Below are 16,636 nucleotides of genomic sequence, written 5' to 3'. Positions count from 1 at the left end.
GTATTAACGTTTGTCCAACCTAACGGTGCTCGCCGTCTCCGTTAACGTTATTCGATCGCCGTCCGTCATCTCCATTCGAAAAGAGCCGACAAGTCATTTCCCGCTCCTTTCTTGTTTTCCCACGCAGAGAATTTGGCAGAGAGGAGAGAAAGCTGTGTGGATCTGTGGAAAGAAGAGGATGAAGAAGATGGAGGAGACGATATCGATGCTCAGCAAGAGCCTCGGATCCTTCTGCAACCACTTGCAGACCAGTGTCGACGCCCTCAAGCAGTCGATCGACCGCCGCCCCATCCCTCTCGGTGCGCCATTGCTCTTCCCTCTCTTTAGCTCCATTTCTTCACGAACCCTAGGACATTTCTGTCCAGAAATTGAATCGTCTTCCTTCTTATTTTGTCTGTTACCGGCGATTTACTGAGCAGATTCAGCTTCGTCGACCTTCATACAGTCCCTGAACCGTCGGGTGTCGAGCTGCAGCAACGACCTGAACATGCTGGATTCGATGTCGTTCGGGACAGTGTCGTTTGAAGAGCTGCTGGGTCACTGCAACGAGGTCTTCAAAATGAACCAAAACGCCCTCATTGAGCTTGAAGATCGTCTCAGGAGCTTCGGATACGATCCCGGTAATTAATTTTGTTATTTTGAGGTTCTTTTTTTATATTATTATTTCAGGTTCAAATTCTCATTTTTTATAGTACAGCCGATTTTTGCTTACCTTGACGTTCGAATCTCAACACAAGTCTTTTGATGAAATCAGTGGTTGATATTGAAGAAAAGGATGAGGTTTCCGATGCGTCAACTCCTCTTGAGATGGACAAGCTGTCTTCTTATGCCCCGAGAGTCTTTGCTGCAAGCTCTACAATGAACAGCCTTGAAGAGGACCTTCTGTATCCTTACCCATATAATTATTCCGTTCTTAAGATTAAATCTGGAAAAAAAAAATGAAAATGGGAACACCAATTGGTCGTCAATATAGGTGGCTTTGCTCCATATCGCAAAACATTGTCCAATTGGTATTTTTCCTTTCTTGACCGACAGTAATGGATGATAGATCTTAATTAATATGATTGGTCTGCTATCAGTTTCTGGATGAAACAAAATCCACAACCCTTTGTCTTTCCTGATGTTCGTTAGACTTGATGAATCACTGAGTTTGAAGAATCTTGGCATTTCAGATGTATCTCTGGCTACATTAGCTTCTGAAGGTCAGTAAACATCAGTTTCTTTATGAGCAATGCTTCCAGCATTAAGGATGTCATTGAGGGTTCGTATCAAGCGTGCATGTACTGTACTAGATTATTTGGAGGTGTCATTGATCTTATGGTCTTTCTGATTTTGTGCTTGAAAATTGTTCTCCTTATACCATTTTCTACAGCAAACAGTAAAACTAATGAATCAGATTTATGCTCGAGGCAACCAATGAAGTAAGTTTATCTTTTCTAAGATATTATTATATGTAACTATGGAGCTTGGCCAATTCTTTTAATTGTTTATCGTGTTTCCAACTTGAAGATCCTTTGAGAGCAAAACTGATTCTGTGGAGCGGTCATCTCAATCTGCAACAGCAACTGAAGGTAGAACAGTTTGTACTACTGCTAGAGCTACTTCGGATTTTTCTCTTTTTCCTAGTTCAAGGGGGTTCACCCCTGTCACAAACTATTGCACTCCTTTTGCGGCTGTCATTTTGTGAAGATGATTACAAAACCATTTGATTTGAAATACTGGGATAGCAGAAGATCTTGTGAAACCTGTAGAAGCTCCTACATCTATGGTGAAGGTGTCAAAAGAAGATTACGAAAGCCTGCCTTCCTATTTGAAAGCCCTAGCATCACGGGAGGTATATCGAGTTACCTTTTTGTTGACTATAATATTCTTCACACACAAGCTGATAGCTAGAGAAATGGCTTTGATAAAATTGGGGGTAATACAACTATACTTATGACCTTGACAAAATGTGCATGTATAATAACATTCGCAAAGAATGTGTGCACAGTCCTCTGTACACGTCTTCATTTGTGAATGGTTTTGTTCATATATATACGAGGCTGGATGAAGATGGGGCGTGGTGATCAGCGATCAGATCTGTCTGTAGAAATAATTTCCATGTAAGATGACATAGGTAGATCTAATCTAATGGCCACATATTATTGCCAAAGGCTGTACGTCCAGCCTCAGAATACTCTAGTTCACTACAATCTTTGAAGTTGCATGAGGTCCTACGTTCAATGTGCTTTCGACTTTGCAGGATTTGCTTGATGCTGTTGATAAGATCAATACAAGCCTATGCAAGAAAGGGAGCGCAACAGGAGCAAGCCATTTCTTTCAAGATGAAATATCATCTATGTCATTAGGTACGTAAATAAATGCGACGTAATAAACTTGTAAATTAATTTTTACATTTCTGGGATCTTCAGAGGGCATAAATAGATCGAGAGGTGAATTCGATGCAACCAATTGTGTAATGTTGGGTTCATTGAGCATTTTCCCTGCTTAAAATTGTTAGGGCCCGTATTTAATAATATCAGCATCTTTCGTCTAGTATCTCTTCGAGCTCTGATAGTTTAATGCAGACAATGCTACTTTGAAGCTGTTAATTCTGGGGTGATTTGGTTGCAGGTCCAAAGGCGAGATCTTATCTGCTACTGCTAGTACGTATGAAAAAGCTGGTTGTTGAGACTGTCGATGGTCTGATAGCATACGGGCTATTATAAGCTTCAACATCCCCATGGCAGATCGTATAATGCTCGACCTTCTCACGAGTGACGCTCAGCTTTTGTACCCTCATCTAAATTATAAATTGTATCTTGCCGAGCACTTATAATAATTGATGATGGATTGATTAATTGTTTCATGACTTAATCGTGGTTAATACTTTGGTAAGTCCATATTTCATCATACATAAAATGATACAATCCTTACAACTTCTAGTTCCCCACCCAAAAGAATTTCGTAACTGGGGAAGCACATTATTGTGTCCATTTCTGTGTCTTTTTTTTGATAGATAATATGTTCTATAATATAACCGAGGCTATGAATATGGCTAGTCCTAATCTCATGAACCAACGTTCTTGTGGAAATAGTGATACATTTGACCGATTATACTACAACGAAAAACAGTAAAACATAGTACTAAGAGTAAGCCTCAAAACCACCATCATCATGAAAACACTTCAACACTTAGGTAAGATCCAATTACCAAAACTTGATAAGCCATCATCACATACACTATTATCACAATGTTCCAAAAAGATTAAAAACTTTAATGAAAACTGCCAAGAGATCCCGAAGCTCCATTTCACCGAAGCAACAACTCAACGGTTGGCCTTGGCAACTCTTTCAATCTCATCCTTCTTCTTGATGGCATAGCTGCGCACACGAGAACCAACCGAACGGGTTATGAAATGACTCTACATGTAAGGAAAGGGAATAGAAATTGATGCCCAGTTTACCTGTTAGACGAACCCTTGGCAGCGTTGATGAGTTCATCAGCGAGACATTCCGCAATCGTCTTGATGTTCCTGAAGGCAGCTTCCCTAGCACCGGTAGTGAGCAAGTAGATCGCCTGATTTACACGTCGGAGAGGAGAAATATCCACGGCCTGACGCCTCACAACACCAGCAGACCCAATACGGGTAGCATCTTCACGAGGTCCACTATAATGGGATAAGGGTTATCAGTGGCAAGGAGGATGGAGATAAACATAGAAGGGTGAAAATGCAGGCCTCTAGAAGACTGCAGTTAATCATCCAATACCTGTTGATGACAGCATCAACAATGACTTGAATCGGGTTTGAGTCAGTCAGCAAGTGAATGATCTCCATGGCGTGCTTGACAATCCTCACAGCCATCAACTTCTTTCCATTGTTCCTCCCGTGCATCATGAGGGAGTTTGTGAGCCTCTCAACAATCGGGCACTGGGCCTTCCTGAAACGCTTTACTGAGTACCTCCCTGCGGTGTGCGGGACATAGGTAGCGTGCTTGGCAGGTTGTGCAGCGATATAGTCAAGCAGCGAGACGTCGTTGACCTACACATTATGATAAATAAAGAAATCCCTTGAGTTCAATAGTAGAAAGGAGCACTGATTGCACCAGCATTAATCAGCCGGTCTTTTCTCGATTGAATGCTGAAAAAAATAATCAAGCTATTTGGTTCCAACAGAAAAAATACCAACTTCAACATATCAAATGAGCTATAGCAGATGAAAACCAACTTTAACAAATCGACATTAACGAGAGACATAAACCTCATCCACATCCCAATATCCATGTGACAAGTTACACCCGAAGGTCATCGTGTTGAATTCGGCAATTATCAAGCTAGAGATGAAGGTGGCCCATTATCCTTCACAGCTTTACATTAGAACCGGATTTCTGCTAATAGCTAAGAAGTTGCTGATTTCCCCCCAAATCACCCCGATACCTCTAACAGAAGCACTACAGATCAACCACGGATTACACGGAGCATTTCGACATGAAAGCATAGCGTCAGCATTTCATATCAATCAGGGTGCGGGGTAGATGAGAACCTGGACGTCCTCAAAGGTCCACCGGTTGAAGAGCTTCACATCATCAACCCGCTGAGTCTGATCGACAGCAACCGCCATACCTGCACCACCAGTGAGCAAGGACAATTATGTCGAGCTCAACAGCTCCTGCGGAAGCATCGGAGAGAGAGACGGAGGGACAGAAGCATTTACCTGCAAATTAGGGTTTAGTGCGGGCAGAGAGCCGGAATGGTAAGAGGAGCGGCGCTGCTGGAGCTCTCTCTCTCTCTCAACAGACGCAGCAGGATCCGAAAACCCTAGAGATTTTTGCTTTTATAGCTCGCCCCGACCAGGGACCGAAAGGGTTAAGAGGAAAGCCGATTATTACCAACTGCGGACTGGACCAGCTTTCGCACGAATCGGGTACTCCGGCCCAATTATCTCTAATCGGCCCAGAATGAACGAAAGCCCAACATGCGCTGTCGAATGTTCACTGCATATGGCTGAGCACAACGATCTGCGCTTTTTCTTTTTTTCCATTCATTTTAGCAAAAAATACGATATGAAGCAAGCGGAAAAGACGTACACTACTTGACCTGCAGTGCAACAGTTCAGAACCCGAACGAGAATTTGTCTCGGTTAATATGCATGCAGAGAAGGCCTCGGCCTATGATGTGTGAAAAAATCTTCGAATTGCTACCCCCGGATCCGGCCACTGCTCTGTACTGGCAAGAAGGGTTCTCGGGTTGGTGCCCGAGGTAGAATAGGTGCTTTTAGAGTAGAAAATTGTGCGTGTTCAGAAAGCCTTAAATATATATTGAGAATGGAGATAATGATGAATGTAGAGTATATGAAAATCAATTGGTTGCACGCTGGTCTCCTATTGTCGACAGAGGTCGAAAGGAGAGAGTAACTTGAAGGAAGAGTTGCAAGATCTACCGGTTCTTTCATCCGGGTTCGGACCTCGCTAGACATTGTCGAGTTATTCTGTTCCATCAGACAATGTGTTTTCGCAACAGTTGCTGTTGCTTTGCGTATGTCAACATCACGACAACCAATCAAAACATCCGTATAGCCTGTCGCCTTTGCACTTTGATCTGCTGTGTGCTAAATTTAGCTGCAGATCAGGATAGCACGGAGTCCTGGATATAGAATACATTCTCAAAGACAGCCCGAGATTTATTGTCATCCATTAAGAAAATTTTATACTTAGGTGGTGGCTCCGTTCATGGCTGATACTGAAGCAAAAATTGTCTGGAGAATTCCCAGAACACACTTGATATTCAAACAAGCTATGTCTCACAAACTTGCAACTCGATCAAGTTCTAACCTTGTAAGTCTAGATTCAGAAAAGCACGAAAATGAGAAACATCCTTCAAAGATTCTAGCAGTAGATTTCATCCGTGTAACATAAACCATCATTGCACCAAAACTCAAAGAAAGCTTGGCCCTTGAGATGGAACCATCAATGGAGCCTCCTTGCTTCTCTCTCAGACTCAAGCAGAGTGAGAATATCGCCTTCTCTGACGGGTCCCTTCACGTTTCTCGTGATGAACCGGTTCTGGTCGTCGAGGAACTTGACTCTCATCTGGGTCACCTGCCCCCTCGACTCGGTCCTGCCCATAACCTTGGCCGCCATAGCGTGCCTAATCTGACTATCCATCCTGCGCAAAGCAAACCCAGCAATACATTGAGAAATTGTAAATTAACTGCAGAGGTCACGGGCTTGTTTCATGAGCGTACGCAAATTTAATTCACGATGCTCCATCATAACATAAGTTCCCATATACAAAGAAGTCATTAAGCCTAAAGCAGACAAACTGATCCACGCTGTGAGATCAAGAACCATGACAAGAAACACCGAAAGCAGACACTTTTATACACACACAAGCCTAATGCATTTATGAGATTAAAACTGAGAAACAGCGACTCAAAATCGATTACCCTTCGAATAATAGGCCACATAATGTCAAAAAAAAAATTCTTCAATTTATGAAGACAGTATACATACAAAATGATGCACAGAAACGCAGCTGAGTACTACATGTCAGCGCAGAGTGCCTTCCACTATTCTAGATTGGATGTGACCCGTTCGAGTCATTTCTTTTTTCAATCCTTTTTTTTTCCTTGTTTAGGTCGCATTTGGTTCATCAAAATGAGATCGGAATTACAATTAAAATAAAAAATATTCATTCCGATCGTGATTGTTTATCTTGGGAAACCAGTTTTCAATTTTCTAAACAAGGGAATTTTTATTCCTTGGAAATCTTAGTAAATGGACAAGAGGAATGAAAATTATTTGATTCAAATATCACTTAAGGCAAATTTTGCCTTTTTTCTTAGTTTTATTCTTACAGCATTAGGCAATCAATATATATATATATATATAATATAAAGCTGTATTTCTCGTAACAAATAGTGTTAGAAAAGTATTTTTATATATAGTATAAGGTCATAAAGGTGTGTATATATATATATATATATAAAAGTTGTATCCCAATAATAAATAGGGCTAGAAAAGTAATTTTATACATAGCACGAGGTCATAAAGGTAAATATTTAAATACAAAAATGTAAATTTATATACAATTAAGGTTAAACTAGTAATAGCATGTAAATCATTATCCACTAATAATTTTGTTATACAATCACATTCTTGGTTTAAAAAAATGAAATCTGAAAGTTTATTTAGAAAAAATACAATTTTTTAAAATAACATATCTATAAAAAAAACTTTTCGACATAATTAATAACTAAAATAAAATTTTATTGATATGCAGTGAGTATAGCTTATATATTGAACACTTTTTAAATAGTAAAAGATAAATCTATTTAAAAATTATTAAAAGTAAGAATTTGTGGGAAGAATATATGATAATAGATTATTTGCACTTCTTTTTTTTAATAAAATACATGGAAGTCATCTATTACAATTTATTAGTATTTAATATTTAAGAAAATGCAATATGTTTTTTAAGTAATATCATTTTATTCATCCATATTTAGTATTATAATTCACTTTCAGTCATCCTTAATTTGTTATTATATGCATTAATATCTGAATCGTTTCAATTTAAGAATATAGATAACTTAATAAACATTTCAATCGTGATGTCAAAATTTTTACAAATCCACTAAAAATAACCACTATAACCAATAATCTGTGCATCGCACAGGCAAAAAAGCCAGTATAAAGTTGTATCGCACACAATAAATAGGATTGAAAGAGTAATTTTCTAATAGTATAAGGTAAATATGTTGACTTCTTGAACAATAAATGCTTTCTCATTAATGAAATAAAATTATTAAAATAAATTATGCAAAAGATCAAAGAGATGATCTAAAATAATTCATATCTTATATATTTCTTATTATAATATATGAACTTATCGCAATATAAAAAAGGGTAAATTACAAAAAAAAACTCAAATTTTGTAAAATGTCTCAATTTTGTCCTAAATTTTGTTTTGTAACAAAAAAAACCATAAATTTTCTAAAATGTCTCAAAAATGACATCCGTTATAACTTCCGTCAATTTTTACTGCTGATGGTGGGTCCCTTTAACAGTCCACGTAGGTCACACGTAGGCTAGTGGGTCCCTTTAACAGTCCACGTATGTCACACGTAGGCAAAAATTGACGGAAGTTATAACGGAGGTCATTTTTTAGACATTTTAGAAAACTTATGGTTTTTTTTGTTACAAAACAAAATTTATGACAAAACTTAGACATTTTATAAAATTTGGATTTTTTTTTGTAATTTGCCCTATAAAAAAATACTGTCATAAAATTTTGTACTTAAAAATATGTAATCAAATTTGTGTAAGTAAGTAATACAGAACAATTAAACAAATACACAATATACAGTAATTGCGACCATTAGTTGAAAAAATCTATTGAACCGTTTAAAAATAATTTAGTTTTATTAATTGATTATCATATAAACTTAAAAATAATATTGAAAATATTTTATTATGTTAATAAGTAAATGTATTTTCAAAATTCAGACTAATTGTTATAAAGAAATAATATATATGTATTGTGTGTATATTAAAACGAATATATATATATATACACATACAAGGACTCCAAATGATACAAACCCTATAAGAAAATTAACTGATAATATATAGAACTTATTAAAAGAATATTATCTGGTCTATATATTATGACATAGTACTGTGAATTTAAGGTCATAAATGAAATAAAAAATAAAACTAAGGATGTCTTAAGCAATTTTTTTTAAAAAGGACGAAATAATTTTTTATTCTAATTCCAAACCTTAATATATGTGCCATATCTATATTAGCAGATTATTTAAAAATACGATACATATTAATTGATCAATTTAAATTTATCATTATAATAATTAAGATACTTTAACTCATAACATAAAAGTTATTGAAGGCTATTACTTGTAAATTAAAATTAATTATTATTATTTTAATAAGAAAATTGATGTTTCAAAATGTAAAATAGTTACAATAATAAAAAATAAAGAGAGATATAAAAATGAGTATGGGCATCGCACGAAACAAAAAAACTAATATATATTGCATGTATATAGATAAAATTTACATATAAATCATTGGCGGATCTTTGGAAACAGATACAACGATCAATCGAAATCATGAAAGCCGTAAAGGTCAATTGCCGATCTCGGTCAAGATCGTGGTAGCCACCCTTTGTCAATATAATCGGTGATTATGGTTCGCAAAAGATTTGGAGCACAATAGGATAATACTCACAAATGATTATTAAATTTTGAAATTTAAGTCCGACTTCGTAGCCATTTGAACCAGGCATAGTCGAATAAAACTAAATTCGGATTCCTCATTGAACCAAATATGTCGGTCATGTTTCTATTTTCGTTTTTGTAACTCGAACCAGACAGTCCGTCTAATATGGAAGGATCAGAAATAAAATAATTAATGTTGAACCTGGTTTCAAAATAAAATTTTAAAATTAGATTTTAATTATAAAAAAGAGTGATATAAATAAATTCACCCTTTATTTATTTTATTTTATTATAAAAAAGAGTCATATAAATAAAATTTACCTTTTAACTTTACATAAATTATTTTATTTTATTATTAATAAAATTAAATTAAAATGTAATTTTAAATTCTATTTTGATACCAAATAAGTCATAAAATTAAAATATATAATTCCGAAAAATGCGACGAGAGAGAGAGAGCACTCGGGCAGCTGCTCCTTCATCCCCACATCTCTCTCTCCCCCCTTTCTCTCTCAGTGTCGCATATCTTTCTCGGTGCTGTGCATGGAGCTCTTGCTGTCTACCTCTTCTCTGGTCCGACTTCCTTCTTTGAGTCCACACCACAACTTCCCATCACTTCACCACACAAGCAGACCCGCCGGGTCCACACTCTACTCCACTCATCCCCGCTTCAAACGCTCCAGAGGTTTGCGTTCGACTGAGCTTTTCGGCCATGGCAGCTCCTTGAAACCTGATGTAAACGGTCACAGCAGGCGAAATTCTGTCAAGGTTTGAGTTCTTCTCAAGCTCTGGTCCCCCCCTATTGTGTGCAATCATCAATTTCTGCTGGGATAGTTTGTGTCTTCTGCAACTCGTCTGATGAAGCTGTTGTAGTGTACTTCCAAGTTACTTGTTCTCCGTGAAATTGGATTAATAAGTGAAATGTTCCTGCCCAATGTGCCGTGCAGCAGATTTCATCTGCAAATTCGTGGTAGCCGCTCCATCTAATTGCGGTTTGGTGGTTAACTGTCTGCGACTATGAACAGACAGGCGATTCCAATTTGAACAGCGGCCTACAGGAGCGCTAAATTGTTCTCAGAGTTGAGTTCAAACTAAAACCAGGAATAATAAATGCATAGCGGCTGCGGAGAAGATTCTTAATAGAAACAGGGAAAGTTGCTAAGACCCGGAAGAAGAAACTGCCCTCTGATTTCGTGTTTGGTGCTGATTGTTTTGGTGAAAGTCAAAGCTAATGGGATGATACACTAACAATGTTACGAACATGGTCCCGAGGAAAACGCGCTGTCAAAGCGCCTTTCATACGTAAAATCTATGATTGGTCTCTTTCCAACTGCAGGAAACTCTGCGGTTTATATGCTTCTATGTGTAAGAATATCACGGTTTATTCAAAGATCCTCAAAAGATCTTATTCTTAGTTTCATATTTCTATTGGAATGTGGCTTGATTTATGTGGATGAAAATTCTTCCAGGTTTGTGCGCAAGCAGGAGCAGCTGGATCTGATCCTATATCGAGTAAAGTCTCGGATTTCAAAGATGCATGCTGGAGATTCTTGCGTCCTCATACGATACGTGGGACTGCTCTGGGCTCCTTGTGAGTTGTGATCTGTGATTTTCCTGCCTAACTTACTACTAGTTTTGCACTATTTCCCAGTTTTTTTTTTTTAAATAATAATAAATTTTTACTCTTTTTTTCCTTCGTGATCTAACTAAATAATAGAACTTGCACCTCCGCAGTTCGCTGGTAGCAAGAGCCTTGATCGAGAACTCGCACCTCATAAAGTGGTCTCTGCTATTTAAAGCATTCTCAGGTCTTTTTGCTCTCATATGTGGCAATGGTTACATTGTCGGCATCAACCAGATTTACGACATTGGCATTGACAGGTATGCGTATATACTATTAATATGTTGCCATATTGTTGTATAGATAATGCAACTTTTTCTCTTACTACTAAAGAAATGGTGAGGAGAGGAAAAACTATGAAATTAACGCATCATGAATTTTCTAATTATGTCTCTTGTTGGTCGTTTTGTCTTGGGATGTTAGTATGATACTTCCTCTCCAATTTCAGGGTCAACAAGCCTTATTTACCTGTAGCTGCTGGAGATCTATCCATTCAAACTGCGTGGTTATTGGTAATATTTTTTGCGGTGACTGGCCTGTTGATCGTTGCAGCTTATTTTGGACCATTCATTACTTCCCTTTATTGTCTCGGTCTTTTTCTTGGCACCATATATTCAGTTCCTCCTTTCAGAATGAAGAGATTCCCAGTCGCAGCATTTCTTATAATTGCCACAGTAAGTCTTTAATCCCTTTTTGTGGTTTATAAGTGATCCTATAAGTTGTAACTGCTTGACGGTACGAGGATCAGCTTGGACCATTTTCTTGATATAAAAGTTTATTTTTTAAAAGAGATTACCTGAGAATGGATTATTTGCAGGTACGGGGTTTTCTCCTCAATTTCGGCGTATATTATGCCACAAGAGCTGCCCTAGGACTTGCATTTGAGTGGAGGTATGTCTCTGCCTATTACAAATTGTTTAGTGATATGTATGATAGATACCTACTTTTCAGCTATTATATAACTACCAGCTTAGGTGCTTTAGTGATGCAGTTTCATTGGAAATGATGCTACTGCTTTTGGCGAATGCTTGTATCATTTCTCCAATTAATTTGATACGATCTCTTTGTCAGAAAATTTTCAAATTATTGACATAGCATTTTCGTGTTGATTTGAACTGCTCCTTGAATAGCTCACCTGTGGCTTTCATCACAACCTTTGTCACGCTATTTGCCCTGGTCATAGCCATAACCAAGGATCTTCCAGACGTCGAGGGCGATCGCAAGTACATTGCTGAATCCTTTTCCAGCACCTGCTGCTACTCAGTGTAGAATATAGTTTGCCATGGCAAGCCCATCCAATATTCTCAAACTTTGCTGGGCTTGTTTTATGAGCCTCAAATATGGCAGTCCAACAGGTTCTGCAGTTGATTCCTTTTGCATTCTCATATGAAAGCTAAAATTCTTGAACTACTCTTTTGCAGGTTTCAGATATCTACTTTTGCAACAAAGCTTGGGGTCAGAAACATCGCCTTTCTAGGTTCTGGACTTCTGCTGTTAAACTATATTGCTTCCATCTTCGCTGCAATCTACATGCCCCAGGTAGGCCCTCAAACTCTTCTTTGTGTAGAGATGATGTTTTTTGTTGTTGCTATTCTTTTTTCCTTCCCACATATTTTTTGACATGGATGAGCTCCAAAGTTAAGTACTTTAATTGGATTTTGCCCAGGCTTTCAAACGTAACCTCATGATACCTTTGCATACAGTCTTGGCATTGAGCTTGATTTTCCAGGTATATTATATATTAAATTGCAAAAGAATTTGCCAAATAGCTGTTTCTTTTGTAATTAACATCTTTTCTCTTTTCAGACATGGGTCTTGGAGAAAGCAAACTACACTAAGGTAGTCTCTAATCTGCAGTCTATATTCCATAGAAGCAAAGGGTTCTTTTGCTTGTGAAGTCGCTTTATTATAAATGCATGTTTTTCCTGAAAAAATGCTGCCCAACTGTAGATTGTAGTTAGCGCACGAATCATAGAGTTAAGATGAGCACTATTTCAAGTTTAATCTCTATAATTATTTTTAAGGACCCCTGCAGCGCTTGTTATATGATTATGTTGTCATGCTCCATTTTGCAGGAAGCAATTGCCGGGTTCTACCGGTTCATATGGAACCTGTTCTATGCAGAGTACATTATATTTCCATTCATCTAAGCATATATACCTTCTTCCTCTCATACATTTGGAGTGCGAAAGAAGACTTCCTTTCAACTTTTTGAGACCTGACTGTACACATAGCTCCTCCTTTTTTACCAGTAACTTCTTGTAGCTCTCTTGTAAAACTCTTCGGGCAGTGTTGTTCCATGTCGTGGCTGGTGCTAGATAATGTTCACGTGAATATAAATACATAACGATGTTCCAGGAACATTTGATCTGCAAAATTCTTTCAAGATCTCATTCTTATCATGGTAAGAAATACTTTCTACCAAAAAGAGTCATCATGCTCGTACATGTACGACCAAGAAAGAATGCAGCATCAGGACGATAATTATCTATCACCATCATCTCTACTCTAATCCGCAGTTCCGTTACATTTGTTACGGGGTTGCTGTTTGGAACAGGACAAGTCTATCGGGAGTGAGAGGGCTTCCACCATTGTTCGATTCTCTGCAAGAAGAGATCGAAGTAAGCGAAGCCATCGAGCCGAAACGTGAATTTGCTCTGGGGGCTGAGGTGCGGGCAGTTCCCCTCGGGGACAAGTTCGCCTGCTCCAAGACCTGGACTTGAAGTTCTGTGGGGTAGTCCCTCATGCACCCAATCCGTGGACCTGCCCCAGTGGTCCACCTGCTTGAGAGCTGCTGCGCCAACTGGTATGATTTCATCCCCTTATGAGAATCAATCCTCTTCATGATCTTCTCCTTCGGGATAAGGTCCTTGTCGTTCTTATCATCAAACAAGTTCGGCTTCGAGACCATGAACTCTTGCTCCAGGAAATATTCCTCGGCCGTTTCATATCCATCTTCTCCAGGAGATTCACAGTTCGGGGGCTGAGTGCCCAAATCTTTCCTAAACATGTAGAGCCGATCAGCCCTTCCAGGTATCTCGAGTCTTGTGATCAAAGAGCCCAGTCTAATGCCCCGTCTCCTGGACCAAGTAGAAGCGGTCTGGTCGGAGCTTTCATCTGCATTCTGGTTTTGCTTTCTCAAGTCATCTTTCCCTTGAGCTGATTTTTCAGTATTTGGTTCGTCCATACGTCGGGTTAGATTCTCTTCTGAAGAGCAACTTGAGATTGTGTTGTTGACTCTTTTGAACAGTGTAGCTTCTTCCTCTTCGGTTGGGCATTTCTGTGAGGGACATTGGAATGTCGAAATGCTTCAAAACGAGGCAGATCATTATAACAACTTCAAGAAGAGAAGACGTCGACCTTAAGTTACCTTTACATTGGAAAGATCAACTTTGTGTTCCTCGAGGAAAGACATCAACTCCTGGAAATTTTCTTCTGTTGGGAGATAGTGCCCGCTGTGAGGCCAAACTGCCTGAAGAAAACCAAAGAAAAAGGTAAGCTCTGGGCTTAAGAACAGGCGCAACATTGTGGAAGAGAGCTCAAGGTGGTTTTGTTTGGAAAATCCGGAAATTATTTAGTTCCATAGAGCCGAACATGTTAATTGGTTATCCTTCTCTATATGGCGGTTTTACCTTGAGGATCCCCTCTTCCACGAATAATCTTCCGGCCGCTAATGTTGCTCCGCCAGCCAAGAAACTTGAATGCTGGAATGTGCCCTTGCTCTTCTGCCCGACATATAAGATCTTCGAAGTGCTGAGAACAAATATCCACTTTGCATCAGGGGGTCCTTCCCTCGTGTCCAGAAGCTTTCCGCTCTGCCTGTACAGAAACTCGCCATCCTCCACTGAAACCTCGTAAGCCTTTCTTTCCTCCTGCAATATGGGACCGAAAGAACCGCAAATGAGATTCCTGAAATTCTGAGGAAGGCATCGATTGAGCTCTTCCCATCTAACAGGAGAACGATAGATGATGCTTACTGTTCCAAGGTACTTGATGCATTGCTGCTGAAGCTTCGATCGGGCGCACCAATCAAGGTTGGTCTCTTTCCCCTCTCCAATGTCAAGCCTGCATAGCCCGAACTAAAATTGTCAATTTTGTCCTCCTGGCTTGGCTCAATTTGACACGTCTTAAGTCTGACTTACCAGTAGAAGAAAGGCTGCTTGCTGTCGCAGTGGAGCCATCTAGCATAGTAAAACTGAAGATTATGGCCGTATCTGTGTCTAGGGTCGATCTGTTCGATAACATTAAGATGTTATAGATAGTAAGGGTTCAATCTCGTATCGGAAAAAACATGGAAAGTTTGCTTCTGATAATGAAACTATGGGCCTCACCGCCTCTAGCCAATGTTGCAGAGCTAGTTTTCGAGCCTTCTCGTCCTTGGACAAGCCCTTCCCCACCTGAACCGAGAACATCATTAGTCACTCGAATTTTATCATCGGTAATATGCTCCAGATATACCTTTGATTATCTATGATGTGTATTTACCTTTGCGGCCCTAGTTCTTGCTCTCGACCAACGGGAAATAGCAGTTTCAGGTTTCTCTATGTCGAAAAACGATATGGAGCTCCTCTTCAGTTCGGCAAAATCCAGCAGTTTCCACCTATAAAAACATGGAGCAACAGTAATGACGACACCAACGAGAAGGAAGGGGAAAGTAGAAATAGCCGAAGGTATGTAATCTACGAACCATCTCTGCTCGGCGAGAACGGCACAGTCTGCGAGCTGCCTCCTTGTCCGGAAGCTCTTATAGACTTTCTGCAGCCTCAGAGCCGCCTGGTGATGCCTCTGGTTCGTGCGCATAGGAGATAATGGCGAGTAGTTGTTCCTCGAGGTAGTCTCCATTCCCAGGAAGTCGTGGCAGCTGTTGCTCCTCAAGCTCGCCGACCAGGCAAAGTCCTTCCCCTCCAAGTCCGATGAAGGAGAGTAGAGTGCGAACAAGGCCTCCAGCTCCCTCCCGTTAAAGCTAAGAGCCGACCCGTGGAAAATCATCTTTCCCCGACAGTTTTCTGCTGGTTCCCCCGTTCTCTCGGTGTGGCCCTGGATGCAAAATATCGATGGACAACGGGTGCAGTCTTTGGGACTTCTAGTACCTGCCATGAGGGGAATCATCATAACAGGTTCCGTCGAAAAAAAATACAATGCTACATCAAACGTGACAACCTACGAATGTACATAAGTAAAAATGTGTTTCCCAGATGATTTTCTTCCGCCGTGGATGCTGCATCGAATCGAACCAATTCACCCAACATATAAAAGATGATCATAATCGAGAGAATGGCAGGTTGATATACCTCAGGCTACGGTGTGGTTGGGGGGGATCTCCATGAACAAGAGAGAGGCTGGTTCAATGGGGAAGGTCGGAATGAGAGAACCAGAGAGGGAAGAGATAAAACACGGAGATCCCAACCGGAAAACGGGAAAAAGAAACCGACATTTGGAGAAAAACTCCGGCAGGTAACAACGGGAGAGGGACCGAATAACGTGGAAATCCGAGGAAATTATTAATTAAGGCGTTCACGAATTTTTTTCTTTTCTTTCCCAAAATAGTTTTGGCTAACTTTTTGCTATAACTGCTATTTGTTAGTAGACGTAATTAGCCTATGGACAGAGGGGGAGAGGATGATTAGATCTCATGTTATATTGCCATCAATTTAATCTTTGTTAGAAAAAACGTTAGAATTGCTTAATTCTATCAAATAATTTCTATAAAAAATAAAATAAAAATAGAAAATGTTTTTTTTGGATAGAAGAAAAACTGTTTTATCTCAGTCTCTCTCACATTCCCTTTGTAATACTC

General features: G+C 39.2%; 5 protein-coding genes across 5 annotated transcripts; 2 read left to right on the top strand and 3 right to left on the bottom strand.

Moving 5' to 3' along the window:
• The first annotated feature begins 101 nt into the window (after nucleotides 1–101).
• LOC116208156 lies at nucleotides 102–2,866 on the top strand. Its single transcript, XM_031541422.1, has 9 exons — nucleotides 102–299; nucleotides 420–620; nucleotides 755–884; nucleotides 1,132–1,202; nucleotides 1,373–1,421; nucleotides 1,510–1,571; nucleotides 1,731–1,834; nucleotides 2,243–2,348; nucleotides 2,614–2,866. The coding sequence occupies exons 1-9, from the start codon at nucleotides 179–181 to the stop codon at nucleotides 2,706–2,708; spliced, it is 939 nt and encodes a 312-aa protein (XP_031397282.1). The 5' UTR covers nucleotides 102–178; the 3' UTR covers nucleotides 2,709–2,866.
• A 261-nt stretch (nucleotides 2,867–3,127) lies between these two features.
• Nucleotides 3,128–4,851, bottom strand: LOC116208158 (40S ribosomal protein S5). The gene is made up of 5 exons (XM_031541424.1): nucleotides 4,695–4,851; nucleotides 4,524–4,603; nucleotides 3,751–4,022; nucleotides 3,447–3,650; nucleotides 3,128–3,363 (listed from the first exon to the last, which is right to left on the bottom strand). Exons 2-5 carry the CDS (start codon nucleotides 4,599–4,601, stop codon nucleotides 3,309–3,311), a joined length of 609 nt encoding a protein of 202 aa, XP_031397284.1. The 5' UTR covers nucleotides 4,602–4,603; nucleotides 4,695–4,851; the 3' UTR covers nucleotides 3,128–3,308.
• Nucleotides 4,852–5,711: 860 nt separating this feature from the next.
• Nucleotides 5,712–6,227, bottom strand: LOC116209285 (40S ribosomal protein S28-like). The gene has a single exon (XM_031542878.1). The coding sequence runs from the start codon at nucleotides 6,142–6,144 to the stop codon at nucleotides 5,947–5,949; it is 198 nt and encodes a 65-aa protein (XP_031398738.1). The 5' UTR covers nucleotides 6,145–6,227; the 3' UTR covers nucleotides 5,712–5,946.
• Nucleotides 6,228–9,662: 3,435 nt separating this feature from the next.
• On the top strand, nucleotides 9,663–13,216 carry LOC116208335 (homogentisate solanesyltransferase, chloroplastic). The gene is made up of 10 exons (XM_031541712.1): nucleotides 9,663–9,986; nucleotides 10,688–10,809; nucleotides 10,953–11,099; nucleotides 11,288–11,513; nucleotides 11,657–11,730; nucleotides 11,970–12,062; nucleotides 12,261–12,378; nucleotides 12,506–12,568; nucleotides 12,646–12,678; nucleotides 12,915–13,216. The coding sequence occupies exons 1-10, from the start codon at nucleotides 9,762–9,764 to the stop codon at nucleotides 12,987–12,989; spliced, it is 1,176 nt and encodes a 391-aa protein (XP_031397572.1). The 5' UTR covers nucleotides 9,663–9,761; the 3' UTR covers nucleotides 12,990–13,216.
• Nucleotides 13,061–16,327, bottom strand: LOC116208333 (IQ domain-containing protein IQM6-like). The gene is made up of 9 exons (XM_031541711.1): nucleotides 16,131–16,327; nucleotides 15,527–15,929; nucleotides 15,325–15,439; nucleotides 15,171–15,236; nucleotides 14,982–15,070; nucleotides 14,817–14,904; nucleotides 14,472–14,711; nucleotides 14,210–14,311; nucleotides 13,061–14,119 (listed from the first exon to the last, which is right to left on the bottom strand). The coding sequence occupies exons 2-9, from the start codon at nucleotides 15,826–15,828 to the stop codon at nucleotides 13,373–13,375; spliced, it is 1,749 nt and encodes a 582-aa protein (XP_031397571.1). The 5' UTR covers nucleotides 15,829–15,929; nucleotides 16,131–16,327; the 3' UTR covers nucleotides 13,061–13,372.
• Nucleotides 16,328–16,636: the final 309 nt, after the last annotated feature.

The sequence above is a fragment of the Punica granatum genome, chromosome 5 (genome assembly GCF_007655135.1).
Source record: "Punica granatum isolate Tunisia-2019 chromosome 5, ASM765513v2, whole genome shotgun sequence".
NCBI classification, from domain to species: domain Eukaryota; kingdom Viridiplantae; phylum Streptophyta; class Magnoliopsida; order Myrtales; family Lythraceae; genus Punica; species Punica granatum.
Note: the sequence above shows the minus strand (reverse complement) of the source record. Positions and strands in the feature narration are given on the sequence as shown.